This window comes from Artemia sp. Qi Xiang Cuo, chromosome 12 (assembly GCF_049724085.1).
Source record: "Artemia sp. Qi Xiang Cuo chromosome 12, ASM4972408v1, whole genome shotgun sequence".
Lineage (NCBI taxonomy): Eukaryota > Metazoa > Arthropoda > Branchiopoda > Anostraca > Artemiidae > Artemia > Artemia sp. Qi Xiang Cuo.
The window spans coordinates 10168578-10192021 of NC_142805.1; the positions used below are offsets into that span (position 1 = coordinate 10168578).

Sequence of the window (23444 nt, forward strand, 5' to 3'; positions counted from 1 at the left end):
CCCCCCCCCCCCAGATTTTTTGAGAAAGAATTAAAAAAACACTCCAAATAATTAAAGGATAGACATTATAATTACCCCATGAGAGCAAGGATGCCTCCGCTTATCCAGGCAAGGAGACTTGGTTCTGATCTAATAGACGTATCAATTTCAGCATGACAGTGAGGACACACCATATGAGTAGGACCTGGCCCAGGTGGCACCAATGTTGTAACAATAATAGTTTGACCTGGTTGAACAAAGGGAGATGATGGTGGAACGCCACCTACAGACTCTGCATAGCTTGGAGGAGCAGAAGGTGGAGGGCCAGATTTATTCATAGCTAAAAGTAAATATTAGCTAAAAGCTAAAAGTAAAACGAATCATAATTATTAATGATATTTACAGCTATAGGTAATATTTTATACCCTCGTCTGACCAGCTGTACAATAGAATCAGTTGGTGAACAATAACCTGTTGTCAATTTTGATTTTCAAATAAAAATTATTATTTATTATAATTATTATTATTCATAAAAAATGAAAGAAACGGCACTAAAATAAATAACAAATAATAGCAAATATAAATTACATTAGGCCTATATCAGGGCTGTATCCAAAGGAAGGGGTACTGGATTTGAACCCCCTTCCCGAAAGTTTTCTCCCACTCTTAAAAAACTAAAAAATGCAGAAAAAGATTTTTGATTTATTTGTAGTTTTTTGCCACCCCTCCCCCTAATAAAAATACCCCCACCTTAAACAAAATCCTTGATATAGCCCTGGTTTATACATAAACCATTGGCTAAACTTGACATAATAGCAGAGTTTGTCAAGGAAGGTTTACAATATTTCTATTATGTATTTTGTATCATATAAAATTACAGCTTCTTGAAGAACAAAAAACTTATGAAGAATTTTTTCTGGCTTACAAAAACCTCGACTTTAAGGATCAGTATTTGTGTTATTAAAAGATAACTTGTGCTTATACTCAGCCCTTCTTTTAGAGTACAACTATACAAGCCCCTCCATTAAATCACAGCAGTGCTTACCCCCCCCCCCCTGGGTGAAATTCCTAGAAGTAATTACAGTTTGGGCTGATTAGTTCTTTGATAATCAAAGCAGTAAAAAAAATTTTCAATAAAATGAATCCATCTGCAATATTTGGCCTGATCCATTCTCAAGAGGCTGCTGCCCAAACAATGCATCAAAAAGCATCAAGCAAAAAATGCATCAAGGGCCATCAAAAATTCTTTAAAGCATGCTTTTTGCTAGACAAAGAACCTGAACAGCAGGACATTTTGCCTAGTGTGCCTATCGTCTTAATGTTTCAATGCTTGATTTTTCTATTACTTTTCTTTAAAAAACTTCCCTTCGAGAAAATATTTAAAAAGACATATTTGTTCTTTAATTGAGAAAGTTTTGCTATTTGTTAAATGTTGGAATACTTGTTAATTATTTTAAGCTTTTCAGTTTAAGAACTACAATATTGTAACACAATTTAATTTTTAGGCAAAACTTGATATTTATGATCAGGATGAGTTATCGATTTAATCTTATTAAAATTCCCCCGGTAAGAAAATGTTTAATTCTGAAGCACATGACTGACTCTAATTCCTAAACAATCATTCCATAATTTTACAATAGGTTATCAATTCAAAGATTGAATATGCAGTCAGAGCCTATGGAGAATGTGACTAGATAATTTTTGCCAAATTACAAACCATACAAAACTTGGTGAGAGAATATTTCTGGGACTTCATCGCCAATCTTCCTCGTACATAGTGCAACTTCAATCTGGACTACATTTGATTCCTGTCTGTTTGAAAAATGGTTTGCAACCGGTCCAGGCTGTCTTATCTGTCCTATTTCAACAAAATTTTGCCACTGTAGTTCCTTCTTTAGAAACCGTTTGACAGTTATTGTAAAGCATATACAGCATATAATATACATTTAGTATTGTATATTAAGGAATCAATTAAGGTATTTGCTTGTTTGGTTAATTAGGTCCAGCAATTCAGCTTATCTCACAGAATTTTACAAATTTTCGAGGATCCCTGGCATATTTCCTATATCTCAGGGGGGAATGTCTTTTTCAATGTTTGTCAATAAAAATCACCCCCAAAAAAGTGATTCTCAAAATATAGGGGGGGGGTAATATAAAAAGCAAAGGCCGCCCTTTGCCCTCCAATTGTTACCACTGCTATTACTCTATTTTGGGTCTAAAATCAAAAATAAAAACTAAAATCTAAAATGCTCTTTTATGCAATTTTCTAAGCCCTAGATATAAGGGAAAAGTAGAGATAAGAGCTTCAGAACATCTTCCTGGAGTATATTTTATCCGAAAAAATGAAAGTTTAATTTTTCTAATGTATTTATTTTTCAATACAGGGGAAAAGCCTCTCGTCAAGAATTTTACTCAATCTTTGTTAGTGGTTTGACATAAAGCCGTTATTTATTAGGAATAATTTTATATAACTTTTTCCACAAAATAAATTTCCAAAGAAAAGTAAAGAACTCCATTAAACCAAAAATTAGCATCGATAAATAAATGAAACCCAAAAACGAACAGAAATTACAATAAATAACCGAGTCAAACTCAAAACGAGCAGATCTGTCTAATCTATTATGTATTCAATTATTATGCACTATTAGGTATTTGATCTTAATCCATTATCTCCAAAACCAAGAGTTAAAGAAAACCAGACTCAAACTGAAATTACGGAAAGACTTATTATTTACCAAGATAAGTACTGGCTTGTAATTAATAGCTTGCTTAATTCCTCTTGCAGAGAAGACAGAACAAGCTAATAATCAAATATTACACCAAGATAGCAAGTATGAATAAGCATGGCCCCATCAAGCTTACTTTCACTAAGGAGTATTTGTTGAACAGTTTTTATCTAAACAGTCCCTAGGATGGCAAATGATACATCCAGGTCTTTTATCAAAAATAATATCAAACCTAAATCAAATTTCCTGCCAATGGAAATTCAGGCAACATTCTATGAGAAAATAATCACTTCATATCCTGAGTTTCTCCAAACCTTTACTGAAGGACAGTAAATGTGCCTCTGCACCAATAACCCTAAGTTATTAGCTGAATATTCAACCTAGATTTCCTGAAAATATTCTATCCTCCCCTGCACAGTTGTTGGCAATAAAATAGCCTCTCAAAGCTATCAGCTATTAATATTAATCTACCAGCATCCACAAAAGTATTTCTGCCCTTGGATTGCAGTGTCTTCAACTCCATAGTGATCTCCATAACAGAATAACTGGTTCAGATCTGAACACAAAATCAAAAATATTCTCCCCTCCAACATTTTATTTAACGAAGGACAATATTCTTTCCTATGAGGTTAAGAACAACTATGATGACAAAGAGAAAGGAGTTTGCATGGAATTAACCAACTCACCCATTCTGCAGATATTGTAACAACAGAATCCCTGAACAATTTGATCTTTGGGTGTCAATCCGTCTTGGAATAAGTATCATGTATAAAGAAAATCTTCCAAAATATAAACCTTAAACCAAATGTCAATGTCATCCATGAACTTCAGCATGTTCACTCCAGAAAAGATGAGTGTATATTCAATCATCCAGGCAAATCGCTTCTATCTTTCTAAGGATACTGCAGAGTGCCTTAACATAGAATGATTTTCAGTCAAGTGACAGCCCAGCTTCAGAATTAGGAATAACCACTGAACTGCAAGGAGATGAATGTCTGGGATGATTCAAAATCAAGGGTATGTGTTTGGCTATTGTACCAGATTTTAAGCTGCTTTGGATGCCCCAACCTCAGGTATGTTTCTCTACTTGAGCTATCCTGAGGAGAGTATCTTAGATGTCAGGTATTGCCAGTAATTTTTGCTTAGAGTCATCATATAAATGCATTCCTCCTGTTGTCTTTCAGCAAGAGCCTTCACTTTGAACATGACTTAGTGCAAAAGGATCATAATAAGTAATGTCAATAATGTCTTTCATTTACCCTTATAATATTTTATTGTCAACTCAAAAACTTAAACAATGGAATCAAAGCTTGTCTACAATGTTGTCTAGATGTCAGACCTAGCCACCATCTTCTCTTTGACATATTTCTTACCTTCAATACTAATTCAGCCTTGTCAAATGCTGGCTTGTAAACAATAGCTTGCTTAATTCCTCTTGCAAAGAAGAGATACAGCTCAAGTAATATATCAGATTATGGTAAAGCTGCTGCAAGCATTTTCTACAAGATCTTATCTATCAGCCATGCACCAGTTTAGTTGAAATCACAGTCAGGATACCTTGCTGAACACCAAACATGTTACTCTAATAACTGTAACTTTATGAAACCCTTGTCTAAGATTCCTTAAATTTATCAGCAGTTTCTTTCCCTCTGTATTTTTGGCTATTACTATGATTGAGTCCCTCCTGGATGGTGCCCTTACAACTAAAACAGGCTGACACATATCACAAGCCTTTGTTTGTGTGCAAAGTCAGGCATACTATCTGTTTTTTAATTATGACGTCTTTATATTATACTTATTTTCTTTAATTATATTTTTACAAGAATATTTTCTTTTATAATTATAACATTAATAAATGAAAACATGCTGGTACTTCCAGAAATTAATGTCATTATATGTCAAGCAGTCAGTATACTTTCATTAGTTCTTTTCAGTACGCTTTATTACTAAGATGATTGCCCTCTTTTTTTTAAATATATGAAGAATCAAATACAAAATACTGAAAATAAAACCACACTATGCAAAATACATTTTTTTTTATGAAATATAAACAACATCTAAGCTGTTTAGGGAGTTTAAGAAGCATTAACAAGAATTAGGGAGCATTAGTCCCACTCTTGTGCTAATTTCGTTTTTTATAGATTTGATAATGATTATTCATCTTAATTTTATTTTTAGGACTCATATATTCATCTATATTGGTATCCATTAACTGTATGTTTGGTATGATTATTCATTTTTATATCTGCCAGTTTTGGGTGTCATTTATTCATTGATAGTAACTATGGCTTGTTTTAAGTTTTAGTTATTATAAGACTTTATTTCAGTTAGTTTTTAGTATTAGTAGGGCCCTTTACTTTTTTTTTGAAAAACTTTTATGGAATAGGTCCAAGCTCAGAACCAGAAGAATAAGTAACTCCATTCTTCTTTCTATTTATTTATTTAATTCATTTAAGGGTACAAAAAAAAATATTAACCCCCTTAGAGATCAGAGCTAGTTAAGTTGGGGTAAACACACAGTATGACCTATAAAAGAAATAGTACATATCATCATAATAATAGCTAAGTGGTACAAATATAAACTGTCATCAAATATGAAAAAAAAAAATTTAACATAATTTCTTTAATAAGAATTAGTAAGAATTTTTCCATTATCATAGCTAATTTAGAAGGGGATAATGCTCCGAAGATTTCTAATATTGCATTATTTAGTGGGTGGTACTCTGACTGCTAGCTAACACAGCTTTATGCACCTTTCATGCTCTTTCTAAACGCACTAATTGCTTTCTTTGCAAACTTAATTTTGAATATTTAAAGCAAGACCTTCTTCCTTATTAGAAAATTATTTGAAACAAACTACGTTTTCTAAAGAGTTAAAGAGGCTGAGTTACAAGGTCGAACCTTAAAACGTACAGGGATTAGGAGGCACAGTTGGGGGGCTGCCGCCTCCCAAACCCCCCGCTTTCTCAGTCTTAAAATAAAAAAAAAAATTTAAACTGAAAGTAAGGAGCGACATTAAATCTTAAAACGAACAGAAATTATTCCGTATATGAAAGGGGCTGTGTCCTCCTCAACGCCTCGCTCTTTACGCTAAAGTTTGACTTTCTCACAACTCTTTTTTTTTAACAATAAAAACTTTAGCGTAAAGAGTGAGGCGTTGAGGAGGGCATAGCCCCTTTCATATACGGAATAATTTCTGTTCGTTTTAAGATTTAATGTCGCTCCTTACTTTCAGTTTAAAAATTTTTTTTTTATTTAAAGGCTGCGAAAGCGGGGGGTTCGGGGGGCGGTAGCCCCCCAACTGTGCCTCCTAATTCCTGTACGTTTTAAGGTTCGACCTTGTAACTCAGACTCTTTAACTCTTTAGAAAACGTAGTTTTTTTCAAATAATTTCTGCACGGTTTTGTACAGTTTATTACTTATTATTGCTTGACTAACTGTTAGCTGATCTGACAGCTTGGGGGCTCTTATAGGAAAACGAGCCCGCGTTTTCGCGGGCTCTTATGGGGAAACGATAAGAACCCGCTTATAGTGGGTTCTTATAGGAAAACGAGGTTTTTCGTAAATGTAAATTCGGGGGATAATTTTTTCGGTCTGAAAATATCAAAAGGCCCTAAAAGGTCGAATTTTGTTTCGAATGAGTCCTCATTCACCCGGATCAGTCGCCAACTGTGGCCTGTAGGCGTGGCTAAGAAGAAAAATTTTTTTTTGAACTTTAAGTGGCTATATTTGGTTTTTGGAAAACAGGGAAGGAGTGATCGGATTGAGCTGAAATTTCGAGGATAAGCTCCCGGGCCCTAGGAAAGCTTAACCTTTAAATTTCAGCCCAATCGGACCACATTAACGGGGGGCTGTGGTGGGAGGGTCGAAAATTCCGGCACACTTCCACCCATGAGGATACAGTCGGAGGGGGATGAAATTTTGCGCGTTTCTTAGTTTGAGCTTGGGCTACAAAATGCGATTACCGCTGTCTCTCTGCGACCGCTAGGACCAGAAATCGCTTAACATTGTGGTGGGTCGCCTCTTTATAGAGGCACAAGTGTGCCTCCTTGATGGCTAACATATCAAAAATTCTGAAACTCATTCAATCAAAATTTTGAGATAGCATTTTGTTCAACGTAGTTGAAAGATCTGGAAATTATGTATTTGAGGAGGACACTCCCCCCACAGCCCTCAGGGCAATGGTTGTAAGTTATGCCCAGGGGGCATAAAAGGTTTTTATAGAAATCATTGTAGCAGATACTTCAAAAAGGCCTCATTCGATTGAAAATTCAAATGGCTAGTGCCCTTTTTAGTAGTCAAAAGGGATTGGGGGCAACTAACCCCCCTCTCACACCCACCATTTCCCCTAACACATCAAATCAAAATTTTGAGTTAGCCATTTGGTTCAACGTAGTTGAAAGGTCCGGAAATTATGTCTTAGAGGATGAGAAACCCCCCACAACCCCCAGGGCGAAGGTTGTAAGTTATACCCTTGGGGCATATGAGGTTTTTACAGAAAGCGCTGTCATAGAAACTTCAAAAAGGGCTCATTCAATTCGGAATTGCGAGGGCTAGTGCCCTTATTAATAGTCAAAAGCGATCATTGGGCGAATACCCCCTTTCCACGCCCATCATTTCCCCAAACACTTCTGATCAACATTTTGATTGAGTCATTTTGTTGAACATAGTAGAAGGGTCTGTAAATTATGTCTTTGAGTATGCCCCCCCCCCTTACGGCCCTCAAGGCTACGGTTGTAAGTTATGCCCTGGGGGCATATAATGTTTTTTATATAAAGCGTTGTTCCAAAAACTTGAAAAAGGGCTTATTTTTTCTATTGCCCTTTTTAATAGTCGAAAGTAATCGGATGGAGAATCACCCCCCCCCCCCACACGCCAATCGTTTCCCCAAAAATTTACGGTCAACATTTTCATTTGGTCATTTTGTTCAACTTAGTTGAAAGGTCGGAAAATTATGTCTTTGAAGATGACAACCGTCCCCCCCCCCATAGTCCTCAGGACAAGGGTTGTAAGTTATGCCCTTGAGGCCTATAAGGGTTTTATAGAAGCTTCAAAAAGGGCTCATTCGATTGGAGATTGAGAGGACTAGTGCCTAATTTTTCAGTCGAAACTGATTAGTGGGCAAATGCCCCCCCCCCCTCCACACCCATCATTTTTCCAAACACTTCCAATCAAAATTTTGAGATAGCCATTTTTTCAATGTGTTTGAAACGTCTGAAAACTATGTCTTTGAGGACAACCAATCCCTCCAGCCCTCAGGGCCAGGGTTGTAAGTTATGCCCTGGGGGCATATAAGGTTTTTTTTATTATAGAAAACATGGTTATATAAACTTCAAAACAAAAAATCAAATGAATTTACTGAAAAAAATGTGCATTTTCAGTTTAATATACATAATCCTTATTCCTTAAAATAATGATATTTATTCCTTAAAATCTTAATTAATTTTTGTTTTCTTAAAGTTATAAATGAAAACATTTAAAAGAAGTTTTATCAGTAAAGTACAAATTATATTCTGGCTATTAGAAAGCATAGGGTTTAGAAATCTACTCAGATTAATTTCTGCTCGTTTTGAGTTTGACTTATTTTAATTTCTGTTTGTTTTGGGTTTCATTTATTTGTTGATACAGATTTGTGGTAGTTATATGCATGGTAGATTATTTGATTCTATTTTTGTTTATTTTTTGGTTAATGGAGTTCTCTACTCTTTTTTTGGAAAACTTATTTTGTGCAAAAAGTTTTTTTGATTAGTTTATATTTGTTTTATATTGGCATAGTTTTTTTCAGAAAGTAAGAATTAGTCTCTTCCGAAGTTAAACAACCATTCCTTCCATAAAAACCTTTAATACTCGCTAGGCAAGACTTACAACCCTTATCCACAATCTTATGGGTTTTTTTTAAGCTCAAAGTCCTTTTTATATGATATTTAGAATATTTTGAATAGAATGGCTATCTCAAAATTTCTATTAGACGCATTTTGAGACAATAAGACGTGTGTCCAGGGGTGAGAGGGTAGCTACCCTCTGATCACTTTGACTCTTAAAAAGACCACTAGAGCATTTGATTGCCAATCCAATGAGCCCCCTTTGAAGTTTATGAGACCACACTTTCTATAAAAACCATATATTTCCCCAGGGCACAACTTACAACCCTTTCCCTGAGGGCTGGGGGGATTTCTTATCCTCAAAACATAATTTCGAGACCTTTCTGATAGGCATAATAAAATGGCTATATCAAAATTTTTATTGGGAGTGTTTGGGGAAATGATAGGCGTGGAGGGAGACATTTGCCGTCTGATCATTTTTGACTAATAAAAAAGGCATAAGTCCTCTCAATTTCCGATCGAATGAGCCCTTTTTGAAGCTTCTACGACAAAACTTTCGAAAAAAACCTTATATGCTCCAAGGCCATAACTTACGACCCCTGTCCTGAGGGTTATAGGGGGAGGGTTGTTATCCTCAAATACACAACGTCCAGGTCTGTCAACTACATTGAACAACAACGTAATAGTAAAGCTCCGATAGAGTATATTTGGGGAAATGATGGGCGTGGGGGGATTCTCCCTCCGACCAATTTCGACTATTAAAATGGGCAATATCCCTCTAAATATCCAATCGAAAGAACCCTTTTTGAAGTTTTTACGACAACGCTCTCTATATGACATTATATACCCCCATGGCATAACTTACAACCTTAGTCCTGAGGGTTGTCATACTCAAAAACATAATTTCCGGACCCTTCAACTATGTTCAACAAAACTGCTATATCAAAATGTTGATCAGAAGTGTCAGGGAAAATGATGGGTATGGGGGGGCATTCACCCTCCGATCGCTTTTGACTATTAATAAGGGCACTGACCCTCTCAATTCCCAATTGAGTCCTTTTTGAAGTTTCTACGACAACGCTGGCAAAGACCTAATTTCCAGAACTTTCAGCTACGTTGAACAAAATGTCTATTTCAAAATTTTGATTGGATGTGTTTGGAGAAATGGTAGGCTTGAGAGGGGCGTTAGTCGCCCTCCAATGACTTTCGACTATTAAATAGGGCACTAGCGCTTTCAATTTCCAATTGAATGAGCCCTTTTGGAAGTTTCTATGATAACGCTTCCTATAAAACCTTATATGCCCCCAGGGCATAACTTACAACCCTTGCGCTGAGTGCTGTGGGGGGAGTGTCATCCTCAAAGACATAATTTCCGGACTTTTCAACTATGTTGAACAAAATAGCTATCTCAAAATTTTTATTGGATGTTTTTGGGGAAACCTTGGGCGTGGGAGGGGTGTTAACTTTCCTCCAATCACTTTTAACTATTAAAAAGGGCACTAGCCCTTCAAAGTTTCTATTACAAGGCTCTATAAAAAACCTTATAGGCCCCTAGGGCATAACTTACAACACTTACCCTGAGGGGTGTGGGGGGGAGGGATCATCCTCAAAGACACAATATCCAGAACTTTCAAAAACGTTGAACAAAAATGGCTATCTCAAAATTTTGATTGGATGTGTTTGGGGAAATAATGGGTGTGAAAGGGAGGTTATTTGCCCTCCAATCAGTTTCGACTAGCCTATTAAAAAGCAGACTAGTCCTTTCATTTTCCAATTGAATGAGCTTTTTTAAGTTTCTACAACGAAATTTTCTATAGAAAAACCTTATATTACAACCTTAGCCTTGAGGGCTCTGGGGCAGTGTCATCCTCAAAGACCTAATTTCCAGTACTTTCATCTATGTTGAACAAAATTGCTATCTCAAAATTTTGATTGGACGTGTTTAGGGAAATGGAGAGCTTGAGAGGGGGGCTAGTTGCCCTCCAATAACTTTCGACTATTAAAAAGGACACTAGCCCTTTCAGTTTCCAATCGAATGAGCCCTTTTTGAAGTCTCCACGAAAATGCTTTCTATAAAACCTTATATGCCCTCAGGGCTTAACTTAAAACCCTTGCCCTGAGGGGTTTGTCATCCTCAAAATCATAATTTGCAGAACTTTCAACTACGTTGAAAAAATGGATATCTCAAAATTTTAATTGTATGTGTTTGGGTAAATGGTGGGCGTGAGAGGGGGGTTAGTTGCTTTCCAAAGGCACTAGTCCTTTGAATTTCCAATCAAATGAGCCTTTTTTGAAGTTTCTATAATGTACTACGGTAATTACTTGGCTAAAAAAAAAAAAAAAAAAAAAAAAAAAAAAAAAAAAAAAAAAACGTCTTCCTACTTTAGTAACTGAAATAAATGAGCACTTGAACAAGGTCTAGACCCTACTCATCCATCCAGTTCCCCAGGACAAAACAGTATATCCAATCCGACAATCCGAAAATCAAGTCCAAAATATAGCAAAATCAGCATCAATAAGTATACGTCAATGTTCCCAAACCAAGCTATAACGCTTTAAATCTACAAAAACATTATATTCCTAAGGTGATCACCACATATCGGGGCTCATCAGATGAAAACTCATTGCCTAAATGGGTTTTGGCGCTTAAATTTCATTACCCAGGCAATATGAGCGCGCCATGACAACACTTTCTATAAAAAAAACCTTATATGCCCCCAGGGTATAACTTACAACCCTTGCCCTGAGGGCTGTGAGAGGGTTGTCATCCTAAAAGACCTAATTTCCAGAACTTTTAACTATGTTGAACAAAATTTATATCTGCAAAATTTTGATTGGATGTGTTGAGGGAAATGGTGGGCGTGAGAGGGGGGTTAGTTGCCCTCCAATTACTTTCAGGTATTAAAAAGGGCACTAGCCCTTTCAATTTTCAATCGAATCAGCCCTTTTTGACGTTTTACGACAACGCTTTTTATAAAAACCTCATAAGCCCCCAGGGCATAACCTACAACCCTTGCCCTGAGGGCTGTGGGGGGTTCTCATCGACAAAAACAAACTCTCCGGACATTTCAACTACGTTGAAAAAATGGCTATCTCAAAATTTTGATTGTATATGTTTGGGAAAATGGTGTGCGTAAGAGTGGGGTTAGTTGCCCTTCAATTACTTTTGACTATTAAAAAGGCCACCAACAATTTCAATTTCCAATGGAATGAACCCTTTTTGAAGTTTCCACAATAACATTTTCCATAAAAACCTTATATGTCCCCAGGGCATAACTTACAACCCTTGCCCTGAGGGTTGTGGGGGGGGGGTCATCCTTAAAGACCTAATTTCCAAAACTTTCAACAACGTTGAACAAAATGGCTATCTGAAAATTCTGATTGTATGTGTTTGGGGAAAAGAAGGGCGTGAGAGGGGGGTTAGTTGCCCTCCAATCACTTTCGACTGTTAAAAAGGGCACTAGCCCTTTGAATTTCCAATCGAATGCGCCATTTTCAAGTTTCTACAACAAAGCTTTCAATAAAACCTTATATGCCCACAGGGTATAACTTATAACCCTTGCCCTGAGGGCTCTGAGAGGGTTATCATCCTCAAAGACCTAATCTTCAGAATTTTCAACTAGGTTGAACAAAATGGCTATCTCAAAATTTTTATTGGTTGTGTTTGGATAAATGATGCGTATGGAAGAGGTGTTAGTTGTCCTCCAATCACTTTCGACTATTAAAAAGGGCACTAGGCATTTCAATTTCCAATCAAATGAGCCCCTTTTTAAAGTTTCTATGACAACGCTTTCTATGAAAGCCTTATATGCCCCCTAAGACGTAACTTATAGCCCTTTCCCTGAGGGCTGTTGGGGGGGGGGCGGTCATCCTCAAAGACCTAATTTTCAGGACTTTCAACTACGTTGAACAGAATGGCTATCTCAAAATTTTGATTGGATGTGTTTGGATAAATGGTGGGCATAGAAGGGGTGTTAGTTGCCTTCCAATCACTTTTGACTATTCAAAAGGGCAGTGGCCCTTTCAATTTCCAATCAAATGAGCCCCTTTTTAAAGTTTCTATGACAACGCTTTCTATGAAAGCCTTATATGCCCCCTAAGACGTAACTTATAACCCTTTCCCTGAGGGCTGTTGTGGGGGGGGGGGGGGTGTCATCCTCAAAGACCTAATTTCCAGAACTTTCAACTATGTGAACAGAGTGGCTTTCTCAAAATTTTGATTGGATGTGTTTGGATAAATGGTGGGATTCGAAGGGGGTGTTAGTTGCCTTCTAATTACTTTCGACTAGTCAACAGGGCACTAGGCATTTCAATTTCCAATCAAATGAGCCCCTTTTAATGTTTCTATGACAACACTTTCTGTGAAAGCCTTATATGCCTCCAGGACATAACTTTAGCCCTTTCCCTGAGGGCTGTTGGGGGGGGGGCTGTCATCCTCAAAGACCTAATTTTCAGAACTTTCAACTTCGTTGAACAAAATGGTTGTCTCAAAATTTTAATTGGAGGCGTTTGGATAAATGGTGCGCGTAGAAGGGGGGTTAGGGGCCTTCCAATCACTTTCGACTATTCAAAAGGGCACTAGGCATTTCAATTTCCAATCAAATGAGCCCCTTTTAAAGTTTCTATGACAACACTTTCTATGAAAACCTTATATGCCCCCAGGCCATAACTTATACCCCTTTCCCAAAGGGTTGTTGGGGGGGGGGCTGTCATCCTCAAAGACTTAATTTTCAGAACTTTCAACTATGCTGAACAAAATGGCTATCTCAAATTTTGATTGGATGTGTTTGGGGAAAAGGTGGGCGTGAGAGGGCGGTTAGTTGCCCTCCAATCACTTTTGGCTATTAAAAGGGCACAAGCCCTTAGAATTTCTGATCAAATGAAACTTTTTTTGAAGTTTTTACGACAACGCTTTCTATAAAAATCTTATATGCCCCCAGGGCATAACTTACAACCCTTACGGTGAGGGATGTGGAAGAATGTTCTTTTCAAAGACACAACTTCTTTCTCGTAATCAACTACGATGAACAAAATAGCCACCTCAGAATTTTTATGGGGTGGGTTTGTAGAAATGGTGGGTATGGAAGGGGTGTTCGTTTCCTTTCGATTACTTTCGAATATTAAAAAGGGCATAAGCCATACCAATTTCCAATTAAATGAGCCCTTTTCGAAGTTTCTATGACAACTCCTTTGATACCAAGTGCCCTTTGTACCCCCCCCCCCCAAAAAAATAAAAATAAAAATAATACATTGTACCAACATCGTTCCTAACTTTGGCAGCGCTATTGCGCTGCCTATGATTAGGGAATAACCCAGACAGCTTTGGTTTTAATTATTTTCACTTGGTCAAACATAAAAAGAAAAAACTTTCAAAAAACATGGGCATTAAAGGCAGTGTCATCCTCGTCAAGTTCCATGGCATTCTAGCAGAAAAACAATCTGCATGATTTGCAAGCTATAGGGCATTGTAGATTATAATTCTTACATTAGCATCTTTCTGAGTCACAGCTATTAGGCTTACAGGAGCATTTCACAATTTTCAGAAGTTGCAATTGAGCCAGAGATAAATCAGTCATCATTGGGACCAAAACTGTTTCTTTGCACCTAAATCCCCACTGAAGAGGGTTGAGAATTTTTAAGTGGCTATTTTCAATTCAAATTTGGACCTAGTGATAGACATGAAGCAAGTGAAACTTTGCAGATGCACTTGCAGGTGGCAAGTCTCAAAGGTCCACAAATTTGGAAGATATTGAGACCTTATTTTGAGAGATACAATAGTGAGCTGAGTTTAGGTTTACATCACTCTTGTCTCCATAGATGGACAGCAAAGCATGTTTTCCAGAAAAACTATCTCCTCCTCTGTGCTTGCCTTCAGGAAAACTTGAAAACTTCTTTGGAACACCTTGTTTACCTCAAAGATGTCTATAGCCTTTCCTTAACTAACACCATGTATATGGGAAGTGATGTTACAGCCATTCAGGGCATAGGAGAAAAGTCTGGAATTGCAGAGGTCTATTCCCAAGCTACTTTTCATCATGTACACGTCCCATGCAATACTTGTTTTGCTTCAGGAGAATAATATATCTAAATGGAATAGCAATTGGCATGAAACAGTAAAAGAACAAGTAAGCTAGTATCATCTCCAACTAGCACAGTAGAAAGAATACTAGCCTTCTCAACAGGTTTAATGATCTTCACATCAGTGTTGTCTTCTCCATTAAAAGCTTCAATCCCCCTTTCACATGAGCTTTCACCAAGCATGCAGATGAACATTGCCTTATTTTTTTTTTTTTTTGGATAGAAATTCTTCCTTGTGCATTTGACATGTATCTGCAGTAAACAGAGCCTGTGTGCTGTTGAATTTCAAACATCTGCTTTGTGTCAGGTCTTTTGTTGCAGGTCCTCCATCACATTCATCAAAAAACCACTTTAGGGTGTGGGTGCTGCATTTTGATAAATGTCAAGTACCAGTTGAATATAACTGAAAATCTGCTTCCAATCTTCCACTGAAGCCTATGAAGAAGAGCTTCACCATCCAAAATGTGAAGTTAGTGTCCTAGTAGTTCTTTCCTATTTGAGCACAGGCTATCTATGTATTTACAAGCTTCAAAGAAAGCTTTTGCAAGATCAGGCTTGTTTGGTTTCCTCATTGGCCTATTGATGTCAAAGAGTGATGAAGGAACAGCACATAATTCATGTTTGGAGCAGTCTCTTTCTGGTATGATTACATGTTTTGCAACAACCAAGAAGCTCTAGAATATTAGGCTATGATCTGTGTGTTTGATGCCTAGTGAGCCAGCTCTCATGGCTCTCATGAGGGTTACTTGTGATTTCTTTCTGAAAACATAATCCTTTACTGATTTGTCAACCATACTATCAAGAATCTCTGTTCCCACTTTTAGAGCTTCTTCCATGTTTGATTTTAAGGGAACAATTATTCCATTAACTATATTTCACAGTCCTTCTTTCCTGTAAGCTCCTGCATGAGATAGTTTACTTTAATGTAAGGAGAGCATGACATCACCCAAAGATTTTGCTGAAATTCTGTCATTCCACCTCCACTAGTAGGGCCTCCAGATGTCTCAAGACTCCTCATAAACTCCTGATCTATAATCAGGTCAACTGACACCCCATCCCACTCCTTTTCTGAGTGATTTATTATTTGAAGGCCATCACAAAACAAAGATCTGTAAATTTTCAGATGAAAAACAGATAGCTTGTTTATTTTTGAAGGCAGACTCTTGCAGTCTTTACATATTGGTTATGGCCTGCTAGAAGATAGAAAAGCATGCTTTTTCTGCATGCAGATGTTCTTCCAACAGACCAAGTCCCTCTGCACTTAGGAATCACTGAATTATGCCAACCACATTGAGGTACTGTGTCCAAAGCTTGACTGTTCTGTTTCCATCAACTGAAAGTTGTTCCTTCTGCTTGTCAAATGCAAATCCAAGATATTCTAGTACTTAATCTTTACAGATACTTCCAAGCTTAATCTACCATCAATGAGCCCTTCATACAAAGCTTGCAATTGATCTATTGCTATTAACTCCCTAACCTTTAATAAGCAGATTTTTATCATATTCCCTTACAAAGCACAAGTTTCTGCTTTCCCTGTCAATGTATGAGGTAGTGTTTGTTCATCATAAACAATTTCAAGAATTTCTTTCAGGCCTGATCCTTGCAGTATGTGTTCTATGCAGTTAAGAAAGCTTAGGAGAAAATGGAATCCTCCTTATTTCAATACAATCTTTTTCTGTATGTTTCCAGGTTTTTCACTTTCTAGACTTATTTTCATAGACTTCATTCATAGAGGTTGGTCAAATGTTACAATAGGCACAAATCCATATTTCTCCCCTTGCTTGGCTACAAACATCAGGGCACAATACAAATAGGACTCACTACTCAAAGGAAGATCAATCATGGGTAGAAACAAGATGCTTGCTTTCACAGGTAGCCCTAAAAAAAATTGCTTGCATGACCCTATTCATAGCAGGCCATGGAGCTCTTAGGTACCAAGACCACAACAATTCAAGCTCACAAAAAGGATTGGAATTTTAGATTCGCAGGAGATTTTTGTATTTTATAGTTGAAAGAATTCTGTTGTTTCCTTAGTAATTCAATTGTGGAATTGCAAAGCATTAGTTAATAATATCAGTTGAAAGTGATATAACATCAATCTGGTAACAAATGTTAAAATTATTCAAGAGTATTTTCATGTTCCTTTTGTTGTTTTTTTATGATGCCAATAGCTCTATTAAAGTTATTTCTTCCAAAGCTTTTAGTTATTTAGATTTTTTCACCCTCCCCTTTGCACTTTGAGGGAAGACTTTACAAGTATGGCAACACAATTTGTTACCTGTTATCAATCCCAGTACTCACAAAAAGGCATTTTTTTTATTATTACATTTTCCATTCTTTTTGTTTTTGGCACTAAATAGCATAAATGTCAGTTTTTGTAGGTTCCAAGTCCTTTCTTTCCTTTTTTTGTTATGTAAAACCAAGAAAACCCTAGAAAGGACACCTTATTTGCTAAAATGGGATATGTCATTATTTTTTCAGAGAAACCCCTCCCACTTCAAACACTAAAGAGTAATTCTCAAAAATATCTCTGTTATACTGGTGATGGACCATTTTTACATTCATTTCCTTTATTTTTATTCATTCCTACATCTTTTTCTATGTGTTATAGCATAATGAACATTTAGCTTTTTGCCTCTCCTCTGTACTTTAACAGTGAACATGACACATTTTGCCTTGGGGTAGTGATGCCAATTTGGGTTATGTTAATAAGCCTGTTTTTTCCATAAAATTGTACACAAATCTTTTGTGTTGCAATTTATTCAAGGTCTACTTCTTTTTTGTTGTATCTTTATTGTTCTGCAAGCATATTTTTTTTAAAACTGGTTTTCAATGTTGTAAACCTTTTCCAGTAGACTATTATGGGTTGACTGCTTCTAAGGATGACATGTTAATAAAATAAAAGTACTACCATTAGGTTCTTTATTTTATACTCTTTCTAAACATTATGATTACTTTTCTGACAATACCCTACCCTCATATAGTCCCAGATATAGCACTAAATAATATATTTACTTTTTTTTTCATCTTTCAATTTGCCATGCTTCCTATGTTAACCATTTTCTTGCATTCTAGACCAGTAGAAGACATTCTGCCTAAGTGATTTTAATAGGGATCCAATGGTACTTATTTCACTTTATCAATTTGGAGATTACTGAGATATGTATTAGGTGAACATACAGCTTGATGCCTTTTTAATGCTCTTTCTGAATATAATAATTGCTTGAAACTTGAAATTCAATTTTAATCCCTTATTGGATGCTTAAAATATTTCTGATTTTTGGGTATAGAAAAGGGTGAAAAACAACAACTCTTACTTCATGATATGCAGAATTATTTTAGTTAACCCATTTTGAGTGCTGATCCATTATTATTTACTCCCAACCCATCCCTTAATTTGCAAACATATAGCCCAAATTACATATTTCCTAAGTGTTTTCTGGTTATTGTTTTTTTTCACATTCAATTAAATGTATGGGTATACAAACAAGATTGATACTAACAACTTAAAGTACACACAGCAATTTTTAAATGTATATAAATTGTTTATTCAGTTGGGTTATGATCAATCAATGTCTGTGGATTATATAACTTTAAAAAAAAAATGGATTTATAATCACATAGTAAGTTTTAACCAATCTTTTAAACCTTTTTATAGCCAAACAAAGAGAAAATGTGTCATTAAGGGTCTATAAAGGACTTAAAATTGAATTTCCAAGTAAATGACTGGGGTAAAAAAACAATATCCAAATGAACAAAATTATGTAAAACAAAAACCCACATTGACCCTAGGCATTGAGAAGAATTGTATATATCAACAAATAGCTAAAAACCTAAGCTATGCATCAATATGGTTATTATTAAAATAATTTAAGATCAAGCACTTGAAATTATTAGTTTACTGGCTTACCAAAACAATTTGGAAATACCAATTATCCTACTTAGATGTATATACTCTTTTAGTTTTTCAGTTTTATTGAATATTAACAGAAAGCTTATTTTCTTCTAATTCTAAAAATTTAACTTTTATAGCTTCATATTTACTCCAGAAATCACAAAATACTAAATACAATTTTTTCTTTTCAATTGCTTGTCAAAATAGACCACATTTTTAATTTACACTGACAAATTAATGGAGAAAATTTCACCACCAAGGCTGCTCTTGTTACTACCCTAACATTGCATCAAGCTGTAGTTAAATAGGGGTAGTCCAAAAACTTATCTCTGTTTTTCTGAAATGCCAAAGAAAAGTGGTCTTTCCCAAAAAGAGGTCTTTTACCATAATATATTTGGAAAGAGTATAAAAATAAGCATGGAGACATATTTTCACCAAATTTGTAGCTGAGTAATAGAAACATATCCACATTTAACCATGTCTCTTTTAGGGTGAATTTCTAGTGGGCCACAGAATTTAGCTAAGATGAAAGTGAAAACATGAGATGCCTTTTTATGCTTTCATAATTCAAGAATTACTTTGGGGGCTAGTTGCATTTGAGCCCTTAAAAGGGCTTCAAAGGTATTTCATTTTGTAAACATAAACAAATTATCAACACTAGTTAAGTTATTGAAAAGTGGTTAAAAACATATCACTAGTTATAAATAAATTGTTCAAGAGTAATATATTCCAAAAATACTTATTTATAACAATTCAGTTCTTATTTATTAGGCAACTCAAATATAACTCATTTTCCTTCCATTTCAAGTTTTTCAAAAGCTGTTGACAAAAATAGTGCTGAATTTTCTGATTTGGAACTTTGCTGTCAACAATTCAGGGTATATGTTTGCACATTAGGGGGCTGGGTAATTTTCAGGGCAAATCTGATAAATCTGGCTGGGTAATTTTCATGGTAAATCTGTATTGGCCATATAATTTAGCTAGAATGAAAGTGAAACATCATTTGATGTTTTTTATGTTCTTTCATTATTCATATAAAATACCTTCAGGGCCCCTTTAAGAGCTCAAGATGTAATTAGCCCCAGAAGCAATTCTTGAATTATGAACGAGTATAAAAAAAGGCATCAAATGATGTTTTCACTTCTATCTTAGCTAAACTATGTGGCCCCACTAGAAATTTAAATCTTTTAAGAGTGCTTAACCAGTTATAGCTTACCCAATTTTTTACTGGTAGACTATTAACATGCAAAAGAAACAAGTTGTCACTTTAAGAGTCCCTTACTGGCTCAAAAAAACTAAATAGTGGCAATTAAATTTGGAAAGAACATAAAAAAAAAATGTGAAGTGGTATGTTCACCTTCTGCCTATCTAAGTAGGCTAATAGAATAACTACATAGGCCTAGGCCTTGGGTATTTACTGCCGGTTACTTAGATGTTAAAACTAAGAGTTAGTATAGGCTCAGGATAGCCTATTTATGAAACTTTTTCAGATGAAGCAAGAAAATTCTATGTTAGGCTAACTAAAAAAAAGAATGAGCCTTTGGCTGAAATCCACTAGGCCTGGGCATCAGAATAGCCAGCCTGATACTCTCAAACAAGGGGATAAAGAAAATTCCTTCACCTTGGTCACTCAACAAGCCTAAGCTAGGGCTAGTCTCTAAAGACACCAGGTTGTTTGATGCAAACAACCTTTTTAGGTCTATATAGCATAACAAACAACCTTTTCTATAGCATAGGCCTATGATAATAAAAACAATCCTAAATTTTCATTAATAATAGGCCCTAATTAGGAGAAACAAAACAGCTACCTTCTTCTTCTACTAGCTAAATTGCCTTTAATATATATATATTTCTGATTGTTGAAGTGAATTGCAGAATGACTTCATCAGCTCTAAGGGTGCATCTAGATTATGTTTCATTTAAGAACTATTCCAGATTTCCGGATTCTTATATGAAGAAACAAAGAAATTTACGGATTATTCTTTCCATACTTTCTTCTATATTTTAGAAGATACTTTATTAGATATTTATTCTGTGTTTTATTCGTATATCTCAATATAATATGCACAAACTTGTTTAAAGGTATTTTATTGGTATCTCTACTTGGAAAGGCTGATTTATGTTTTATTGGTATATAGTTTATACCAATTGAATAGTTTTTGAAATTGTGTTACCAATCTGCAGTCTGCTAACTTCGACGGGTTTTCATGTCCAATTAATGTAATAATTTTATAGACTGTACTCTTTGTCTCCAACATAAAGCCTAATATTAGTTTTTTACAAACAAATATTGTCCATAATATCTTTTATCTATATCTTCTAAAATTTTCAATTTATCTTGAAAAAGAGTATGGTGTTTTTTTTTCAAATCAGAGTTAAGTGATGAGTACTCATAATACAACATAGAAATTTTAAGGTAGCTTCTTGCTGTATTTATGTTTGATACATTATGTACTATCTGTGTTTCTGAAGGGAATTCAAACGAACGTCATATCCTGGGCACCAGCAATGATCTCTAAGTCAATGATCTCATGAGTATTTCATATTCCTTGACAGACTCTGCTGCCACACTATTCAAATAGTTTGAGGGCAGCCTCTAACAAGCATTTTTCAATTGGTATTACTACCAATTTGTGATCGGTTACAAACTTTTAAAATTGATTTTTTTTTTTTTTTTTTTTTTTTTAATCTCGAATGAAAATAAATTAAGAAGAAGAAGCGTTTTCAGAGCTCCTTGGAATGTCAGATAGCTATTTCCATTTTTTCCTTTGTCTTTTCAATTGATAATTGGAGCTTGTTAAGGTTATTGATCCAACTGACCGACAAAAGACGAATAAGTGAAAAATGCATGCTTGAGTATTTTGCTCGTTTTGAAGATTCATTTAAAATAAAAGTTAGATATGTAATTTTTCCTTTACAGGCTCTAAAAATTGTATTAAAACTTTATTAAAAGTAAACAGAGAAAATATAGATGGATGTTTTCCAGTCTCTCATATTTATGTATTTAATTTTATTCAAAAATAGTCCAACTTTGCGGGGGGGGGAGAAATAAAAAGCTAGCAGTAGTGTCAAGTTTTGCTCTTAATTTGTTTCCTATTGCCCATTTCCTTTCCTACGGCTCTTAAAATCTCTCAAAAAGTCTAACTTTAGAGTTGCTACTATGTTGCTCAATAACGACAGTTTTTTAATAGTTAGGAAAAAATATTCGATTGTGATGAAAAATATTAAACGTTGCTTTAAAATAAATACACTGGCCCCACTTTTAATAATGTTGAAATTATCAGTTACGAGCTATCATGTTCATTGAAAAAAAAAGAAAAATAGGACAACCCGATTTAAAGCCTTGAATACTTCTTTTAATCATACCTTCGAGTTCAGTATGTAAACACCCTTAACAGAAATTTTAAGGACTATGATTTTGTGTTGCACGCAGGAGAGTGCTGAAATTCCTTTCGCGTCATCTCTGTAAAGCAGCGTTAACAAGCGTGTCTAGCTAGAATCCCGTGTCTACCCAGAATCCATTGTCTAGGCAACGACCGTTCACATGTAAAATTCGGTGCTTAGCTAAAACTACAAATTTAGTTTCAAATTGTCATTTCTAGCCAATCAACAGAGCTTATGCGGGCAAAACTTTCAAATATTATAATCCCTATTTTTACTGTCACAAGCTAATGGATGAGATAAGCAAAACAATTGCCTTAGTGTGCTTTATTATTATGTCTTGTGTTGTATATTTGCCTAAAATGGAAAAAACAATTAATGAGAAAACAAAAATTAAATTTCAGTTTACAAATGTAAACAAAAATGATGAAAATAGTGGATCTTGACACATTCTGATTGGCTGTAATTGAAAATCCTAGACATTGAGTTCTAGAGGCTAGAACTCAATATCTAGCCAAGCGCCTTGTCTAGCGTGTCTAGCTAAGCGCCGAATTACTTATGAACGGTCGTTGCCTGGACATTGGATTCTAGCTAGACACGTGTCTAGACATGGGATTCTAGCTAGACACGCTTCTGAACGCCGCTTAAAGAAATGTTGACGAATGTTTGTACTAGGCATATACCTAAAGGTCTTTCAAATCTTCAGACAGGAATTTTAACCACAAATATGCTAATTATGAAATCGAAAAAAACGTTAAACGCCAACTCATCATTATGGAGATGAAAAAGTTTTGTTTGTGCTTATCAATGTTTGCTTATAAATGATACTTAAAAATTAGGATGGAACACTATTGTTTACTTGGGGTAAAGTTCTGATAAAGACAATATGGATAAATAACTTCATTTTAAGGCTAAGTTTCATCCTAAGTTCTGAGTTTTCTATATAGCATGTTTGAAAACACTATCTTCTTCCATCCTAACCTGCCACTTGAGAACATACCCCTATTCTTTGGTTGTGCACTACAGATACGTAAAAAAGTGCTTGGGCTCCAAGTTTGTATATGTTGACCAGTAATAAGTGTGTTCAATAATTTTTTTTCAACCTGTCAAATTTAATATTTACCCGGAGTATTTTCTCTGTAGCTTAAAACTCTCTAATTTTCTTATTTAATTCTTTTTAACGAAAGTAACTGAATAAAGAAAAATTATTCGAAAGTAAATGTAAAAAAAACACAACTAAATGAATCATTGCCAGATGAACAAAAAGGTGTGGACATTGTTTTTAAGGCTGTTAATCTAAAACATACGAACTGAAATCCTAAATTCCAAAGCAATCCTTTAATGTAATAAAGAATGTTTTGACGTTAAATTTTGAATAGTCGCGGAACCATTCGAAAATGTAGCTTGGGACACTTATTTGATAAGCAAAGATGTTTCGTCAGTTGCCCTTTATATTGCAATTGCCTATGGGACCTCATAATGGATAGCCACCATGCAGTAGCCGAATAGAGCGATGCTGGCCGTAGCCTGTCAAGACATGCATTAATTGGTCATCAGTTCTGA

At 35.4% G+C, this 23444-nt stretch overlaps 1 protein-coding gene across 2 annotated transcripts in view; it reads right to left on the minus strand.

The window, feature by feature from the left end:
* The window catches only part of LOC148945755 (LITAF domain-containing protein-like), a 37673-nt gene extending 17249 nt beyond the window's left edge, over window positions 1-20424 (minus strand). Inside the window, exons 1-2 of one of the 2 annotated variants that reach the window (XM_089097752.1) lie at window positions 20122-20190; window positions 76-319 (exon numbers count right to left, since the gene is read on the minus strand). In XM_089097752.1, the coding sequence (XP_088953878.1) occupies window positions 76-317 (242 nt within the window). In that variant the 5' untranslated portion in view covers window positions 318-319; window positions 20122-20190. Of the gene's footprint in view, window positions 1-75; window positions 320-20121; window positions 20191-20308 lie in introns of those variants that run through there. The other variant, XM_089097751.1, reaches the window with a different exon arrangement.
* Between the last annotated feature and the right edge of the window lie 3020 nt (window positions 20425-23444).